The following is a 13,558-nucleotide window of genomic DNA, read 5'->3' on the forward strand; positions in this document are numbered from 1 at the left end:
GCCGTGGGGGCATCGCGGCACCTGGGAGGGTTCCTGATATGTACACCACCCCTGAGATAGACCCTGGGAGCGCAAGGCCTGTAGGACCCATCACATTTCCACCAGTATCATCGCATTCTGAAGCAGGTAACGGAGAATAATATCAACAGGAAAACATAAGTTGAGGTGTTGTGCTGACTGACTGCTGTCTTCTCCTATTGGCTGTAATTTGGCGGGATAAAAGTCCACCAATCATAGTTAAGTAAGGGACTTCGGGAAGTGCAAACGCATTAAACCCCTAGGATGGTCGCTGGAGGCTGAGGTGCGCTGCCCCTGGGTATGGTCCCTGCAGGCTCCGCCCTGCTCCACCGTCTCGGTGAGGGTCTCCTGGGGTGCGCTGCCCCTGGGTAGGTCCCTGTCCGCTCTCCAGTGAGGATGCACCTGAGGATGCCACTGATGTTGCAAGGGCCCCTGGGGGTACCGTCACCACTGGGGGGCACCCTAGGGGCGTCGCGGCACCTGGGAGGGTTCCTGATATGTCCACAACCCCTGAGATGTCCTCTGGGAGCCCAAGGTTTTTAGGACCCATGGGTTTAGTAGTTTATGCTCAATTTATTTCTCTGGCAGATGCAACGTTAAATAAATACACCGCCCATCACATTTCCACCAGTATCATCGCATTTTGAAGAAGGTAACGGCGAATAATATCAACAGGAAAACATAAGTTGGGGTGTTGTGCTGACCGACTGCTCTCTCCTCCTGTTGGCTGTAATTTGGCGGGTTAAAAGTCCACCAATCATAGTTAAGTAAGGGACTTCGGGAAGTATGTAATGTAAGAAAATATGACACAACAAACAGTAATGCCATAGAGCCCCCTGGGACCTCTAGGAAGGTCTCTGGGACCAATAACGTCCCTGGAAAGGTCTCTCGGGGTGTGGATGCCCCTGGGAGTGTGCTTTGAGGTGCCACCATCTCTGGGAGGGTCTCTGGGATGGTCCCTGGAGGCTCTGCTGCCACTGGAATGGTCCCTGTGCATTCCTCTTCCAATGAGAGGGACCCCAGATGCACCACCGCCCCTGGGAGGGTCCCTGGGGGCGCCACCGACCCTGGGAGGGTTTCCAGTGCACCACTGCCCCTGGAACGGTTTCTGGGATGGTCGCTGGAGGCTGCGCTGCCCCTGGGTAGGTCCCTGCAGGCTCCGCTGCTCCAGTCAGGGTCCCTGGGGTACCGTCGCTCCTAAGAATGCACCTGAGTATGCCACTGATGTTGCGAGGGCCCCTGGGGGCACCGTCACCACTGGGTGGCACCGTGGGGGCGTCGCGGCACCTGGGAGGGTTCCTGATATGTACACCACCCCTGAGATAGACCCTGGGAGCGCCAGGCCTGTAGGACCCATGGGTGCAGTAGTTTATGCTCAATTTATTACTCTGGGAGATGCAACGTTAAATAAAATACACCGCCCATCACATTTCCACCAGTATCATCGCATTTTGAAGAAGGTAACGGAGAATAATATCAACAGGAAAACATAAGTTGAGGTGTTGTGCTGACTGACTGCTCTCTTCTCCTATTGGCTGTAATTTGGCGGGTTAAAAGTCCACCAATCATAGTTAAGTAAGGGACTTCGGGAAGTATGTAATGTACGAAAATATGACACAACAAACAGCATGCCACCCCTGGGATCTTAGGAATCTCTTCTATTAACGTCCTAAAAGGTCTCTTGGACAAGTCTTCTTGAGCCACATTCATGGCCCTGGAGGCATGCCCTGCATCCCTTGCATTCTCTTCCAACGGAGCACTCCACCCTGGGAGGTCCCCAAAGCCACCGACCTGGGGAGGTTTCCAGTGCACCACTGCCCTGGAACGGTTTCTGGATGGTCCCTGGGGCTGCCTGCCCTGGGACCCACAGGCCCACTGCTCCGTCAGGGTCCCTGGGGACCGTCCCTAAGAATGCACCTGAGGATGCCACTGATGCGCGAGGTGCCACCACCTGGGGGCGCCGGGGCTGCGCACCTGGGAGGGTTCTGATATGTCACCACCCCTGAGATAGCCCTGGGAGCGCCAGGCTGTAGGACCCATGGGTGCAGTAGTTTATGCTCAATTTATTACTCTGGGAGATGCAACGTTAAATAAATACACCGCCCGTCACATTTCCACCAGTATCATCGCATTCTGAAGCAGGTAACGGAGAATAATATCAACAGGAAAACATAAGTTGAGGTGTTGTGCTGACTGACTGCTCTCTTCTCCTATTGGCTGTAATTTGGCGGGTTAAAAGTCCACCAATCATAGTTAAGTAAGGGACTTCGGGAAGTATGTAATGTACGAAAATATGACACAACAAACAAGCATGCCATAGGGTCCCCTGGGACCCCTAGGAAGGTCTCTGGGGGCACTAACGTCCCTGAAAAGGTCTCTGGAGGTGTGGATGCACCTGGGAGTGTCCTTTGAGGTGCCGCCATCTCCGGGATGGTCCCTGGAGGCTCTGCTGCCCCTGCAATGGTCCCTTGGCACTCCTCTTCCAATGGGAGTGACTCTAGGTGCACCACCGCCCTTGGGAGGGTCCCTGGGGGCGCCACCGAACCTGGGAGAGTTTCCAGTGCACCACTGCTCCAGGAACGGTTTCTGGGATGGTCCCTGGGGACTGTCCTGCCCCTGGGAAGGTCCCTACAGGCTCCACTGCTCCAGTCAGGGTCCCTGGGGAGCCGTCGCTCCTAAGAATGCACCTGAGGATGCCACTGATGTTGCGAGGTGCCCTTGGGGGCACCGTCACCACTGGGTGGCGCCGTGGGGGCGTCGCGGCACCTGGGAGGGTTCCTGATATGTACACCACCCCTGAGATAGACCCTGGGAGCGCCAGGCCTGTAGGACCCATGGGTGCAGTAGTTTATGCTCAATTTATTACTCTGGGAGATGCAACGTTAAATAAAATACACCGCCCATCACATTTCCACCAGTATCATCGCATTCTGAAGCAGGTAACGGAGAATAATATCAACAGGAAAACATAAGTTGAGGTGTTGTGCTGACTGACTGCTCTCTTCTCCTATTGGCTGTAATTTGGCGGGATAAAAGTTCACCAATCATAGTTAAGTAAGGGACTTCGGGAAGTATGTAATGTACGAAAATATGACACAACAAACAAGCATGCCATAGGGTCCCCTGGGACCCCTAGGAAGGTCTCTGGGGGCACTAACGTCCCTGAAAAGGTCTCTGGAGGTGTCGATGCACCTGGGAGTGTCCTTTGAGGTGTCGCCATCTCCGGGATGGTCCCTGGAGGCTCTGCTGCCCCTGCAATGGTCCCTTGGCACTCCTCTTCCAATGGGAGTGACTCTAGGTGCACCACCGCCCTTGGGAGGGTCCCTGGGGGCGCCACCGAACCTGGGAGAGTTTCCAGTGCACCACTGCTCCAGGAACGGTTTCTGGGATGGTCCTTGGGGACTGTCCTGCCCCTGGGAAGGTCCTTACAGGCTCCACTGCTCCAGTCAGGGTCCCTGGGGAGCCGTCGCTCCTAAGAATGCACCTGAGGATGCCACTGATGTTGCGAGGTGCCCTTGGGGGCACCGTCACCACTGGGTGGCGCCGTGGGGGCATCGCGGCACCTGGGAGGGTTCCTGATATGTACACCACCCCTGAGATAGACCCTGGGAGCGCCAGGCCTGTAGGACCCATGGGTGCAGTAGTTTATGCTCAATTTATTACTCTGGGAGATGCAACGTTAAATAAAATACACCGCCCATCACATTTCCACCAGTATCATCGCATTCTGAAGCAGGTAACGGAGAATAATATCAACAGGAAAACATAAGTTGAGGTGTTGTGCTGATTGACTGCTGTCTTCTCCTATTGGCTGTAATTTGGCGGGATAAAAGTCCACCAATCATAGTTAAGTAAGGGACTTCGGGAAGTGTGTAATGTACGAAAATATGACACAACAAACAAGCATGCCATAGGGCCCCCTGGAACCCCTAGGAAGGTCTCTGGGGGCACTAACGTCCCTGGAAAGGTCTCTGAGGGTGTGGATGCCCCTGGGAGTGTCCTTTGAGGTGCCGCCGTCCCTGGGAGGGGCTCTGGGATGGTCCCTGGAGGCTCTGCTGCCACTGGAATGGTCCCTGTGCATTCCTCTTCTAATGAAAGGGACCCCAGGTGCACCACCGACCCTGGGAGGGACCCCTGGGGGCGCCACCGACCCTGGGAGGGTTCTCGGTGAGCTACTGACCCCTGAAACGGTCTGTGGGATGGTCTCTGGGGGCTGCGCTGCCCCTGGGTAGGTCCCTGCAGGCTCCGCTGCTCCAGTCAGGGTCCCAGGGGTGCCGTCGCTCCTCAGGATGCACCTGAGGATGCCACTGATGTTGCAAGGGCCCCTTGGGGGTACCGTCACCACTGGGGGGCACCCTAGGGGCGTCGCGGCACCTGGGAGGGTTCCTGATATGTCCACAACCCCTGAGATGTCCTCTGGGAGCGCCAGGCCTGTAGGACCCATGGGTGCAGTAGTTTATGCTCAATTTATTACTCTGGGAGATGCAACGTTAAATAAATACACCGCCCATCACATTTCCACCAGTATCATCGCATTTTGAAGAAGGTAACGGCGAATAATATCAACAGGAAAACATAAGTTGGGGTGTTGTGCTGACCGACTGCTCTCTCCTCCTGTTGGCTGTAATTTGGCGGGTTAAAAGTCCACCAATCATAGTTAAGTAAGGGACTTCGGGAAGTATGTAATGTAAGAAAATATGACACAACAAACAGTAATGCCATAGAGCCCCCTGGGACCTCTAGGAAGGTCTCTGGAACCAATAACGTCCCTGGAAAGGTCTCTCGGGGTGTGGATGCCCCTGGGAGTGTGCTTTGAGGTGCCACCATCTCTGGGAGGGTCTCTGGGATGGTCCCTGGAGGCTCTGCTGCCACTGGAATGGTCCCTGTGCATTCCTCTTCCAATGAGAGGGACCCCAGATGCACCACCGCCCCTGGGATGGTCCCTGGGGGCGCCACCGACCCTGGGAGGGTTTCCAGTGCACCACTGCCCCTGGAACGGTTTCTGGGATGGTCGCTGGAGGCTGCGCTGCCCCTGGGTAGGTCCCTGCAGGCTCCGCTGCTCCAGTCAGGGTCCCTGGGGTACCGTTGCTCCTAAGAATGCACCTGAGTATGCCACTGATGTTGCGAGGGCCCCTGGGGGCACCGTCAACACTGGGGGACACCCTGGGGGCGTCGCGGCACGTGGGAGGGTTCCTGATATGTCCACCACCCCTGAGATAGTCCCTGGGAGCGCCAGGCCTGTAGGACCTATGGGTGCAGTAGTTTATGCTCAATTTATTACTCTGGGAGATGCAACGTTAAATAAATACAAAGCCCGTCACATTTCCACCAGTATCATCACATTTTGAAGAAGGTAACGGAGAATAATATCAACAGGAAAACATAAGTTGAGGCGTTGTGCTGACTGACTGCTCTCTTCTCCTAATGCCTGTAATTTGTCGGGTTAAAAGTCCACCAATCATAGTTAAGTAAGGGACTTCGGGAAGTGTGTAATGTACGAAAATATGACACAACAAACAAGCATGCCATAGGGTCCCCTGGGACCCCTAGGAAGGTCTCTGGGGGCACTAACGTCCCTGAAAAGGTCTCTGGAGGTGTGGATGCACCTGGGAGTGTCCTTTGAGGTGCCGCCATCTCCGGGATGGTCCCTGGAGGCTCTGCTGCCCCTGCAATGGTCCCTTGGCACTCCTCTTCCAATGAGAGGGACCCCAGGCGCACCACCGCCCCTGGAAGGGTCCCTGGGGGCGCCACCGAACATGGGAGAGTTTCCAGTGCACCACTGCTCCAGGAACGGTTTCTGGGATGGTCCCTGGGGACTGTCCTGCCCCTGGGAAGGTCCCTACAGGCTCCACTGCTCCAGTCAGGGTCCCTGGGGAGCCGTCTCTCCTAAGAATGCACCTGAGGTTGCCACTGATGTTGCGAGGTGCCCTTGGGGGCACCGTCACCACTGGGTGGCACCGTGGGGGCGTCGCGGCACCTGGGAGGGTTCCTGATATGTACACCACCCCTGAGATAGACCCTGGGAGCGCCAGGCCTGTAGGACCCATGGGTGCAGTAGTTTATGCTCAATTTATTACTCTGGGAGATGCAACGTTAAATAAAATACACCGCCCATCACATTTCCACCAGTATCATCGCATTCTGAAGCAGGTAACGGAGAATAATATCAACAGGAAAACATAAGTTGAGGTGTTGTGCTGACTGACTGCTGTCTTCTCCTATTGGCTGTAATTTGGCGGGATAAAAGTCCACCAATCATAGTTAAGTAAGGGACTTCGGGAAGTGTGTAATGTACGAAAATATGACACAACAAACAAGCATGCCATAGGGCCCCCTGGAACCCCTAGGAAGGTCTCTGGGGGCACTAACGTCCCTGGAAAGGTCTCTGAGGGTGTGGATGCCCCTGGGAGTGTCCTTTGAGGTGCCGCCGTCCCTGGGAGGGGCTCTGGGATGGTCCCTGGAGGCTCTGCTGCCACTGGAATGGTCCCTGTGCATTCCTCTTCTAATGAAAGGGACCCCAGGTGCACCACCGACCCTGGGAGGGACCCCTGGGGGCGCCACCGACCCTGGGAGGGTTCTCGGTGAGCTACTGACCCCTGAAACGGTCTGTGGGATGGTCTCTGGGGGCTGCGCTGCCCCTGGGTAGGTCCCTGCAGGCTCCGCTGCTCCAGTCAGGGTCCCAGGGGTGCCGTCGCTCTTGAGGATGCACCTGAGGATGCCACTGTTGTTGCAAGGGCCCCTGGGGGTACCGTCACCACTGGGGGGCACCCTAGGGGCGTCGCGGCACCTGGGAGGGTTCCTGATATGTCCACAACCCCTGAGATGTCCTCTGGGAGCCCAAGGTTTTTAGGACCCATGGGTTTAGTAGTTTATGCTCAATTTATTTCTCTGGGAGATGCAACGTAAAATAAATACACCGCCCATCACATTTCCACCAGTATCATCGCATTTTGAAGAAGGTAACGGCGAATAATATCAACAGGAAAACATAAGTTGGGGTGTTGTGCTGACCGACTGCTCTCTCCTCCTGTTGGCTGTAATTTGGCGGGTTAAAAGTCCACCAATCATAGTTAAGTAAGGGACTTCGGGAAGTATGTACTGTAAGAAAATATGACACAACAAACAGTAATGCCATAGAGCCCCCTGAGACCTCTAGGAAGGTCTCTGGGACCAATAACGTCCCTGGAAAGGTCTCTCGGGGTGTGGATGCCCCTGGGAGTGAGCTTTGAGGTGCCACCATCTCTGGGAGGGTCTCTGGGATGGTCCCTGGAGGCTCTGCTGCCACTGGAATGGTCCCTGTGCATTCCTCTTCCAATGAGAGGGACCCCAGATGCACCACCGCCCCTGGGAGGGTCCCTGGGGGCGCCACCGACCCTGGGAGGGTTTCCAGTGCACCACTGCCCCTGGAACGGTTTCTGGGATGGTCGCTGGAGGCTGCGCTGCCCCTGGGTAGGTCCCTGCAGGCTCCGCTGCTCCAGTCAGGGTCCCTGGGGTACCGTCGCTCCTAAGAATGCACCTGAGTATGCCACTGATGTTGCGAGGGCCCCTAGGGGCACCGTCAACACTGGGGGGCACCCTGGGGGCGTCGCGGCACCTGGGAGGGTTCCTGATATGTCCACCACCCCTGAGATAGTCCCTGGGAGCGCCAGGCCTGTAGGACCTATGGGTGCAGTAGTTTATGCTCAATTTATTACTCTGGGAGATGCAACGTTAAATAAATACACAGCCCGTCACATTTCCACCAGTATCATCGCATTTTGAAGAAGGTAACGGAGAATAATATCAACAGGTAAACATAAGTTGAGGCGTTGTGCTGACTGACTGCTCTCTTCTCCTAATGCCTGTAATTTGTCGGGTTAAAAGTCCACCAATCATAGTTAAGTAAGGGACTTCGGGAAGTGTGTAATGTACGAAAATATGACACAACAAACAAGCATGCCATAGGGTCCCCTGGGACCCCTAGGAAGGTCTCTGGGGGCACTAACGTCCCTGAAAAGGTCTCTGGAGGTGTGGATGCACCTGGGAGTGTCCTTTGAGGTGCCACCATCTCCGGGATGGTCCCTGGAGGCTCTGCTGCCCCTGCAATGGTCCCTTGGCACTCCTCTTCCAATTGGAGTGACTCTAGGTGCACCACCGCCCTTGGGAGGGTCCCTGGGGGCGCCACCGAACCTGGGAGAGTTTCCAGTGCACCACTGCTCCAGGAACGGTTTCTGGGATGGTCCTTGGGGACTGTCCTGCCCCTGGGAAGGTCCTTACAGGCTCCACTGCTCCAGTCAGGGTCCCTGGGGAGCCGTCGCTCCTAAGAATGCACCTGAGGATGCCACTGATGTTGCGAGGTGCCCTTGGGGGCACCGTCACCACTGGGTGGCGCCGTGGGGGCATCGCGGCACCTGGGAGGGTTCCTGATATGTACACCACCCCTGAGATAGACCCTGGGAGCGCAAGGCCTGTAGGACCCATCACATTTCCACCAGTATCATCGCATTCTGAAGCAGGTAACGGAGAATAATATCAACAGGAAAACATAAGTTGAGGTGTTGTGCTGACTGACTGCTGTCTTCTCCTATTGGCTGTAATTTGGCGGGATAAAAGTCCACCAATCATAGTTAAGTAAGGGACTTCGGGAAGTGTGTAATGTGAAAACAAGCCCCAACAAGCAGCTGCTTGCTGGAAACCCTCGGAAGGTCTTGGGGGCATAACGTCCCTAGAAAAGGTCTCTGGGGTGTGGATGCCTCAGGTGACTCCTTACAGGGTGCACGCATCCTCGGAGGCTCTGGGATGGTCACCGACCTGCCCACAGAATGGGTCTGGCCATTATATCTGTGGACGGTGCACCACCGACCTGGGTGGGATTCACAGGGCCGCCTGCAAACCCTGGGGAGGTTCTCGATGACCACCCGGCCCTAGAGGTCTGGTCTCTGGGGCTGCGCCTGGGCCACCAATCGCTGCTCCAGTCAGGGTCCCTGGGGTACCGTCGCTCTTGAGGATGCACCTGAGGATGCCACTGATGTTGCAAGGGCCCCTGGGGGTACCGTCACCACTGGGGGGCACCCTAGGGGCGTCGCGGCACCTGGGAGGGTTCCTGATATGTCCACAATCCCTGAGATGTCCTCTGGGAGCCCAAGGTTTTTAGGACCCATGGGTTTAGTAGTTTATGCTCAATTTATTTCTCTGGCAGATGCAACGTTAAATAAATACACCGCCCATCACTTTTCCACCAGTATCATCGCATTTTGAAGAAGGTAACGGCGAATAATATCAACAGGAAAACATAAGTTGGGGTGTTGTGCTGACCGACTGCTCTCTCCTCCTGTTGGCTGTAATTTGGCGGGTTAAAAGTCCACCAATCATAGTTAAGTAAGGGACTTCGGGAAGTATGTACTGTAAGAAAATATGACACAACAAACAGTAATGCCATAGAGCCCCCTGAGACCTCTAGGAAGGTCTCTGGGACCAATAACGTCCCTGGAAAGGTCTCTCGGGGTGTGGATGCCCCTGGGAGTGAGCTTTGAGGTGCCACCATCTCTGGGAGGGTCTCTGGGATGGTCCCTGGAGGCTCTGCTGCCACTGGAATGGTCCCTGTGCATTCCTCTTCCAATGAGAGGGACCCCAGATGCACCACCGCCCCTGGGAGGGTCCCTGGGGGCGCCACCGACCCTGGGAGGGTTTCCAGTGCACCACTGCCCCTGGAACGGTTTCTGGGATGGTCGCTGGAGGCTGCGCTGCCCCTGGGTAGGTCCCTGCAGGCTCCGCTGCTCCAGTCAGGGTCCCTGGGGAGCCGTCGCTCCTAAGAATGCACCTGAGGATGCCACTGATGTTGCGAGGTGCCCTTGGGGGCACCGTCACCGAGCCGCGCCATGGAAGCTCAACCTAGGGGTTCCTGATATGTACACCACCACAGGGGCTGCAGACTACCAGACTTGAGCCTACCGGACCACACATGGGTTGCAGGCGTTCTTCTCCAATTTTCTCTACCACCAGGAGATGCAACGTTAAATAAAATACACCCGCCTCTGCTGCAGAGTATCATCATTCTGGGCGGTGGCGAATAATATCAACAAGGAAAACTATAAGTTGAGGAGGTGTTGTGTGACTGACTGCTCTCTTCTCTATTAAAGCTTGCATTTGGCAGGTTCAAAAGTCCACCACCAATCATAGTTAAGTAAGGGACTTCGGGAAGTGTGTAATGTACGAAAATATGACACAACAAACAAGCATGCCATAGGGTCCCCTGGGACCCCTAGGAAGGTCTCTGGGGGCACTAACGTCCCTGAAAAGGTCTCTGGAGGTGTGGATGCACCTGGGAGTGTCCTTTGAGGTGCCGCCATCTCCGGGATGGTCCCTGGAGGCTCTGCTGCCCCTGCAATGGTCCCTTGGCACTCCTCTTCCAATGGGAGTGACTCTAGGTGCACCACCGCCCTTGGGAGGGTCCCTGGGGGCGCCACCGAACCTGGGAGAGCTTCCAGTGCACCACTGCTCCAGGAACGGTTTCTGGGATGGTCCCTGGGGACTGTCCTGCCCCTGGGAAGGTCCCTACAGGCTCCACTGCTCCAGTCAGGGTCCCTGCGGAGCCGTCGCTCCTAAGAATGCACCTGAGGATGCCACTGATGTTGCGAGGTGCCCTTGGGGGCACCGTCACCACTGGGTGGCACCGTGGGGGCGTCGCGGCACCTGGGAGGGTTCCTGATATGTACACCACCCCTGAGATAGACCCTGGGATCGCCAGGCCTGTAGGACCCATGGGTGCAGTAGTTTATGCTCAATTTATTACTCTGGGAGATGCAACGTTAAATAAATACACCGCCCGTCACATTTCCACCAGTATCATCGCATTTTGAAGAAGGTAACGGAGAATAATATCAACAGGAAAACATAAGTTGAGGTGTTGTGCTGACTGACTGCTCTCTTCTCCTATTGGCTGTAATTTGTCGGGTTAAAAGTCCACCAATCATAGTTAAGTAAGGGACTTCGGGAAGTGTGTAATGTACGAAAATATGACACAACAAACAAGCATGCCATAGGGTCCCCTGGGACCCCTAGGAAGGTCTCTGGGGGCACTAACGTCCCTGAAAGGGTCTCTGGAGGTGTGGATGCACCTGGGAGTGTCCTTTGAGGTGCCGCCGTCTCTGGGATGGTCCCTGGAGGCTCTGCTGCCCCTGCAATGGTCCCTTGGCACTCCTCTTCCAATGGGACTGACTCTAGGTGCACCACCGCCCTTGGGAGGGTCCCTGGGGGCGCCACCGATCCTGGGAGAGTTTCCAGTGCACCACTGCTCCTGGAACGGTTTCTGGGATGGTCCCTGGGGACTGTGCTGCCCCTGGGAAGGTCCCTACAGGCTCCACTGCTCCAGTCAGGGTCCCTGGGGCGCCGTTGTTCCTGAGAATGCACCTGAGGATACCGCTGTTGTTGCGAGGCTCCCTGGGGGCACAGTCACCATTGGGGGGAACCCTGGGGCGTCGCGGCATCTGGAAGGGTTCCTCAGATGTCACCACCCCTGGGATGGCCCCTGGGACCGCCAGGCCTGTAGGACCCATGGGTGCAGTAGTTTATGCTCAATTTATTACTCTGGGAGATGCAACATAAAATAAATACACCGCCCATGACATTTCCACCAGTATCATCACATTTTGAAGAAGGTAACGGTGAATAATATCAACAGGAAAACAGAAGTTGGGGTGTTGTGCTGACTGACTGCTCTCTTTTCCTATTGGCTGTAATTTATCGGGTTAAAAGAATATTCCACCAATCACAGTTAAGAAAGGGACTTCAGGAAGTATGAAATGTCGAAAATATGACAAAACAAACAAGCATGCCATAGGGCCCCCTGGGACCCCTAGGAAAGTCTCTGGGGGCACTTACGTCCCTAGAAGGGTCTCTAGGGGTGTGGATGCCCCTGGGAGTGTCCTTTGAGGTTCCACCGCGTCTGGGACGATCTCTGGGATGGTCCCCGGAGGCTCTGCTGCCACTGGAATGGTACCTGTGCATTCCTCTTCCAATGAGAGGGACCCCAGGCGCACCACCGCCCCTGGAAGGGTCCCTGGGGGCGCCACCGACCCTGGGAGGGTTTCCAGTACATCACTGCCCCTTGAACGGCTTCTAGGATTGTCCCTGGGGGCTGCGCTGCCCCTGGGTAGGTCCCTGCAGGCTCCGCTGCTCCAGTCAGGGTCCCTGGGGAGCCGTCGCTCCTATGAATGCACCTGAGGATGCCACTGATGTTGCGAGGTGCCCTTGGGGGCACCGTCACCACTGGGTGGCACCGTGGGGGCGTCGCGGCACCTGGGAGGGTTCCTGATATGTACACCACCCCTGAGATAGACCCTGGGATCGCCAGGCCTGTAGAACACATGGGTGCAGTAGTTTATGCTCAATTTATTACTCTGGGAGATGCAACGTTAAATAAAATACACCGCCCATCACATTTCCACCAGTATCATCGCATTCTGAAGCAGGTAACGGAAAATAATATCAACAGGAAAACATAAGTTGAGGTGTTGTGCTGACTGACTGCTCTCTTCTCCTATTGGCTGTAATTTGGCGGGTTAAAAGTCCACCAATCATAGTTAAGTAAGGGACTTCGGGAAGTATGTACGTACGAAAATATGACACAACAAACAAGCATGCCATAGGGTCCCCTGGGACCCCTAGGAAGGTCTCTGGGGGCACTAACGTCCCTGAAAAGGTCTCTGGAGGTGTGGATGCACCTGGGAGTGTCCTTTGAGGTGCCACCATCTCCGGGATGGTCCCTGGAGGCTCTGCTGCCCCTGCAATGGTCCCTTGGCACTCCTCTTCCAATTGGAGTGACTCTAGGTGCACCACCGCCCTTGGGAGGGTCCCTGGGGGCGCCACCGAACCTGGGAGAGTTTCCAGTGCACCACTGCTCCAGGAACGGTTTCTGGGATGGTCCTTGGGGACTGTCCTGCCCCTGGGAAGGTCCTTACAGGCTCCACTGCTCCAGTCAGGGTCCCTGGGGAGCCGTCGCTCCTAAGAATGCACCTGAGGATGCCACTGATGTTGCGAGGTGCCCTTGGGGGCACCGTCACCACTGGGTGGCGCCGTGGGGGCATCGCGGCACCTGGGAGGGTTCCTGATATGTACACCACCCCTGAGATAGACCCTGGGAGCGCAAGGCCTGTAGGACCCATCACATTTCCACCAGTATCATCGCATTCTGAAGCAGGTAACGGAGAATAATATCAACAGGAAAACATAAGTTGAGGTGTTGTGCTGACTGACTGCTGTCTTCTCCTATTGGCTGTAATTTGGCGGGATAAAAGTCCACCAATCATAGTTAAGTAAGGGACTTCGGGAAGTGTGTAATGTACGAAAATATGACACAACAAACAAGCATGCCATAGGGCCCCCTGGAACCCCTAGGAAGGTCTCTGGGGGCACTAACGTCCCTGGAAAGGTCTCTGAGGGTGTGGATGCCCCTGGGAGTGTCCTTTGAGGTGCCGCCGTCCCTGGGAGGGGCTCTGGGATGGTCCCTGGAGGCTCTGCTGCCACTGGAATGGTCCCTGTGCATTCCTCTTCTAATGAAAGG

At 55.6% G+C, this 13,558-nt stretch overlaps 2 protein-coding genes across 2 annotated transcripts; both read right to left on the reverse strand.

Moving 5' to 3' along the window:
- Positions 1-277: 277 nt before the first annotated feature.
- LOC121854101 (collagen alpha-2(I) chain-like) lies at positions 278-8,065 on the reverse strand. Its single transcript, XM_042348487.1, has 12 exons — positions 7,950-8,065; positions 7,392-7,594; positions 7,143-7,302; positions 6,613-6,805; positions 5,537-5,904; positions 4,979-5,265; positions 4,199-4,449; positions 3,131-3,490; positions 2,334-2,693; positions 1,685-1,923; positions 1,085-1,305; positions 278-540 (listed from the first exon to the last, which is right to left on the reverse strand). The coding sequence occupies exons 1-12, from the start codon at positions 8,063-8,065 to the stop codon at positions 278-280; spliced, it is 3,021 nt and encodes a 1,006-aa protein (XP_042204421.1).
- Positions 8,066-8,871: 806 nt separating this feature from the next.
- LOC121854102 (protein piccolo-like) lies at positions 8,872-12,747 on the reverse strand. Its single transcript, XM_042348488.1, has 8 exons — positions 12,636-12,747; positions 12,073-12,351; positions 11,878-11,983; positions 11,286-11,466; positions 10,239-10,598; positions 9,675-9,888; positions 9,426-9,585; positions 8,872-9,100 (listed from the first exon to the last, which is right to left on the reverse strand). Exons 1-8 carry the CDS (start codon positions 12,745-12,747, stop codon positions 8,872-8,874), a joined length of 1,641 nt encoding a protein of 546 aa, XP_042204422.1.
- Positions 12,748-13,558: the final 811 nt, after the last annotated feature.

This window comes from Homarus americanus, unplaced genomic scaffold (assembly GCF_018991925.1).
Source record: "Homarus americanus isolate GMGI-L3 unplaced genomic scaffold, GMGI_Hamer_2.0 scaffold49553, whole genome shotgun sequence".
Taxonomy (NCBI): Eukaryota; Metazoa; Arthropoda; class Malacostraca; order Decapoda; family Nephropidae; genus Homarus; species Homarus americanus.

What these genes read in the sequence shown, in the direction of transcription:
- LOC121854101 (XM_042348487.1), bottom strand. Translation starts at nt 8,065, where the DNA reads ATGGTGGCACCTCAAAGGACACTCCCAGGTGCATCCACACCTCCAGAG. An exon ending in GCACTGGAAACCCTCCCAGG is followed by an intron (nt 7,303 to 7,391) that starts GTCGGTGGCGCC and finishes GGACCATTCCAG; the next exon opens with TGGCAGCAGAGCCTCCAGGG. An exon ending in TCCCACAGACCGTTTCAGGG is followed by an intron (nt 5,905 to 6,612) that starts GTCAGTAGCTCA and finishes GTGCATTCTTAG; the next exon opens with GAGAGACGGCTCCCCAGGGA.
- LOC121854102 (XM_042348488.1), bottom strand. Translation starts at nt 12,747, where the DNA reads ATGGTGGCACCTCAAAGGACACTCCCAGGTGCATCCACACCTCCAGAG. An exon ending in GTACTGGAAACCCTCCCAGG is followed by an intron (nt 11,984 to 12,072) that starts GTCGGTGGCGCC and finishes GTACCATTCCAG; the next exon opens with TGGCAGCAGAGCCTCCGGGG. An exon ending in GGGGGCTCTATGGCATTACT is followed by an intron (nt 9,101 to 9,425) that starts GTTTGTTGTGTC and finishes TGGACATATCAG; the next exon opens with GAACCCTCCCAGGTGCCGCG.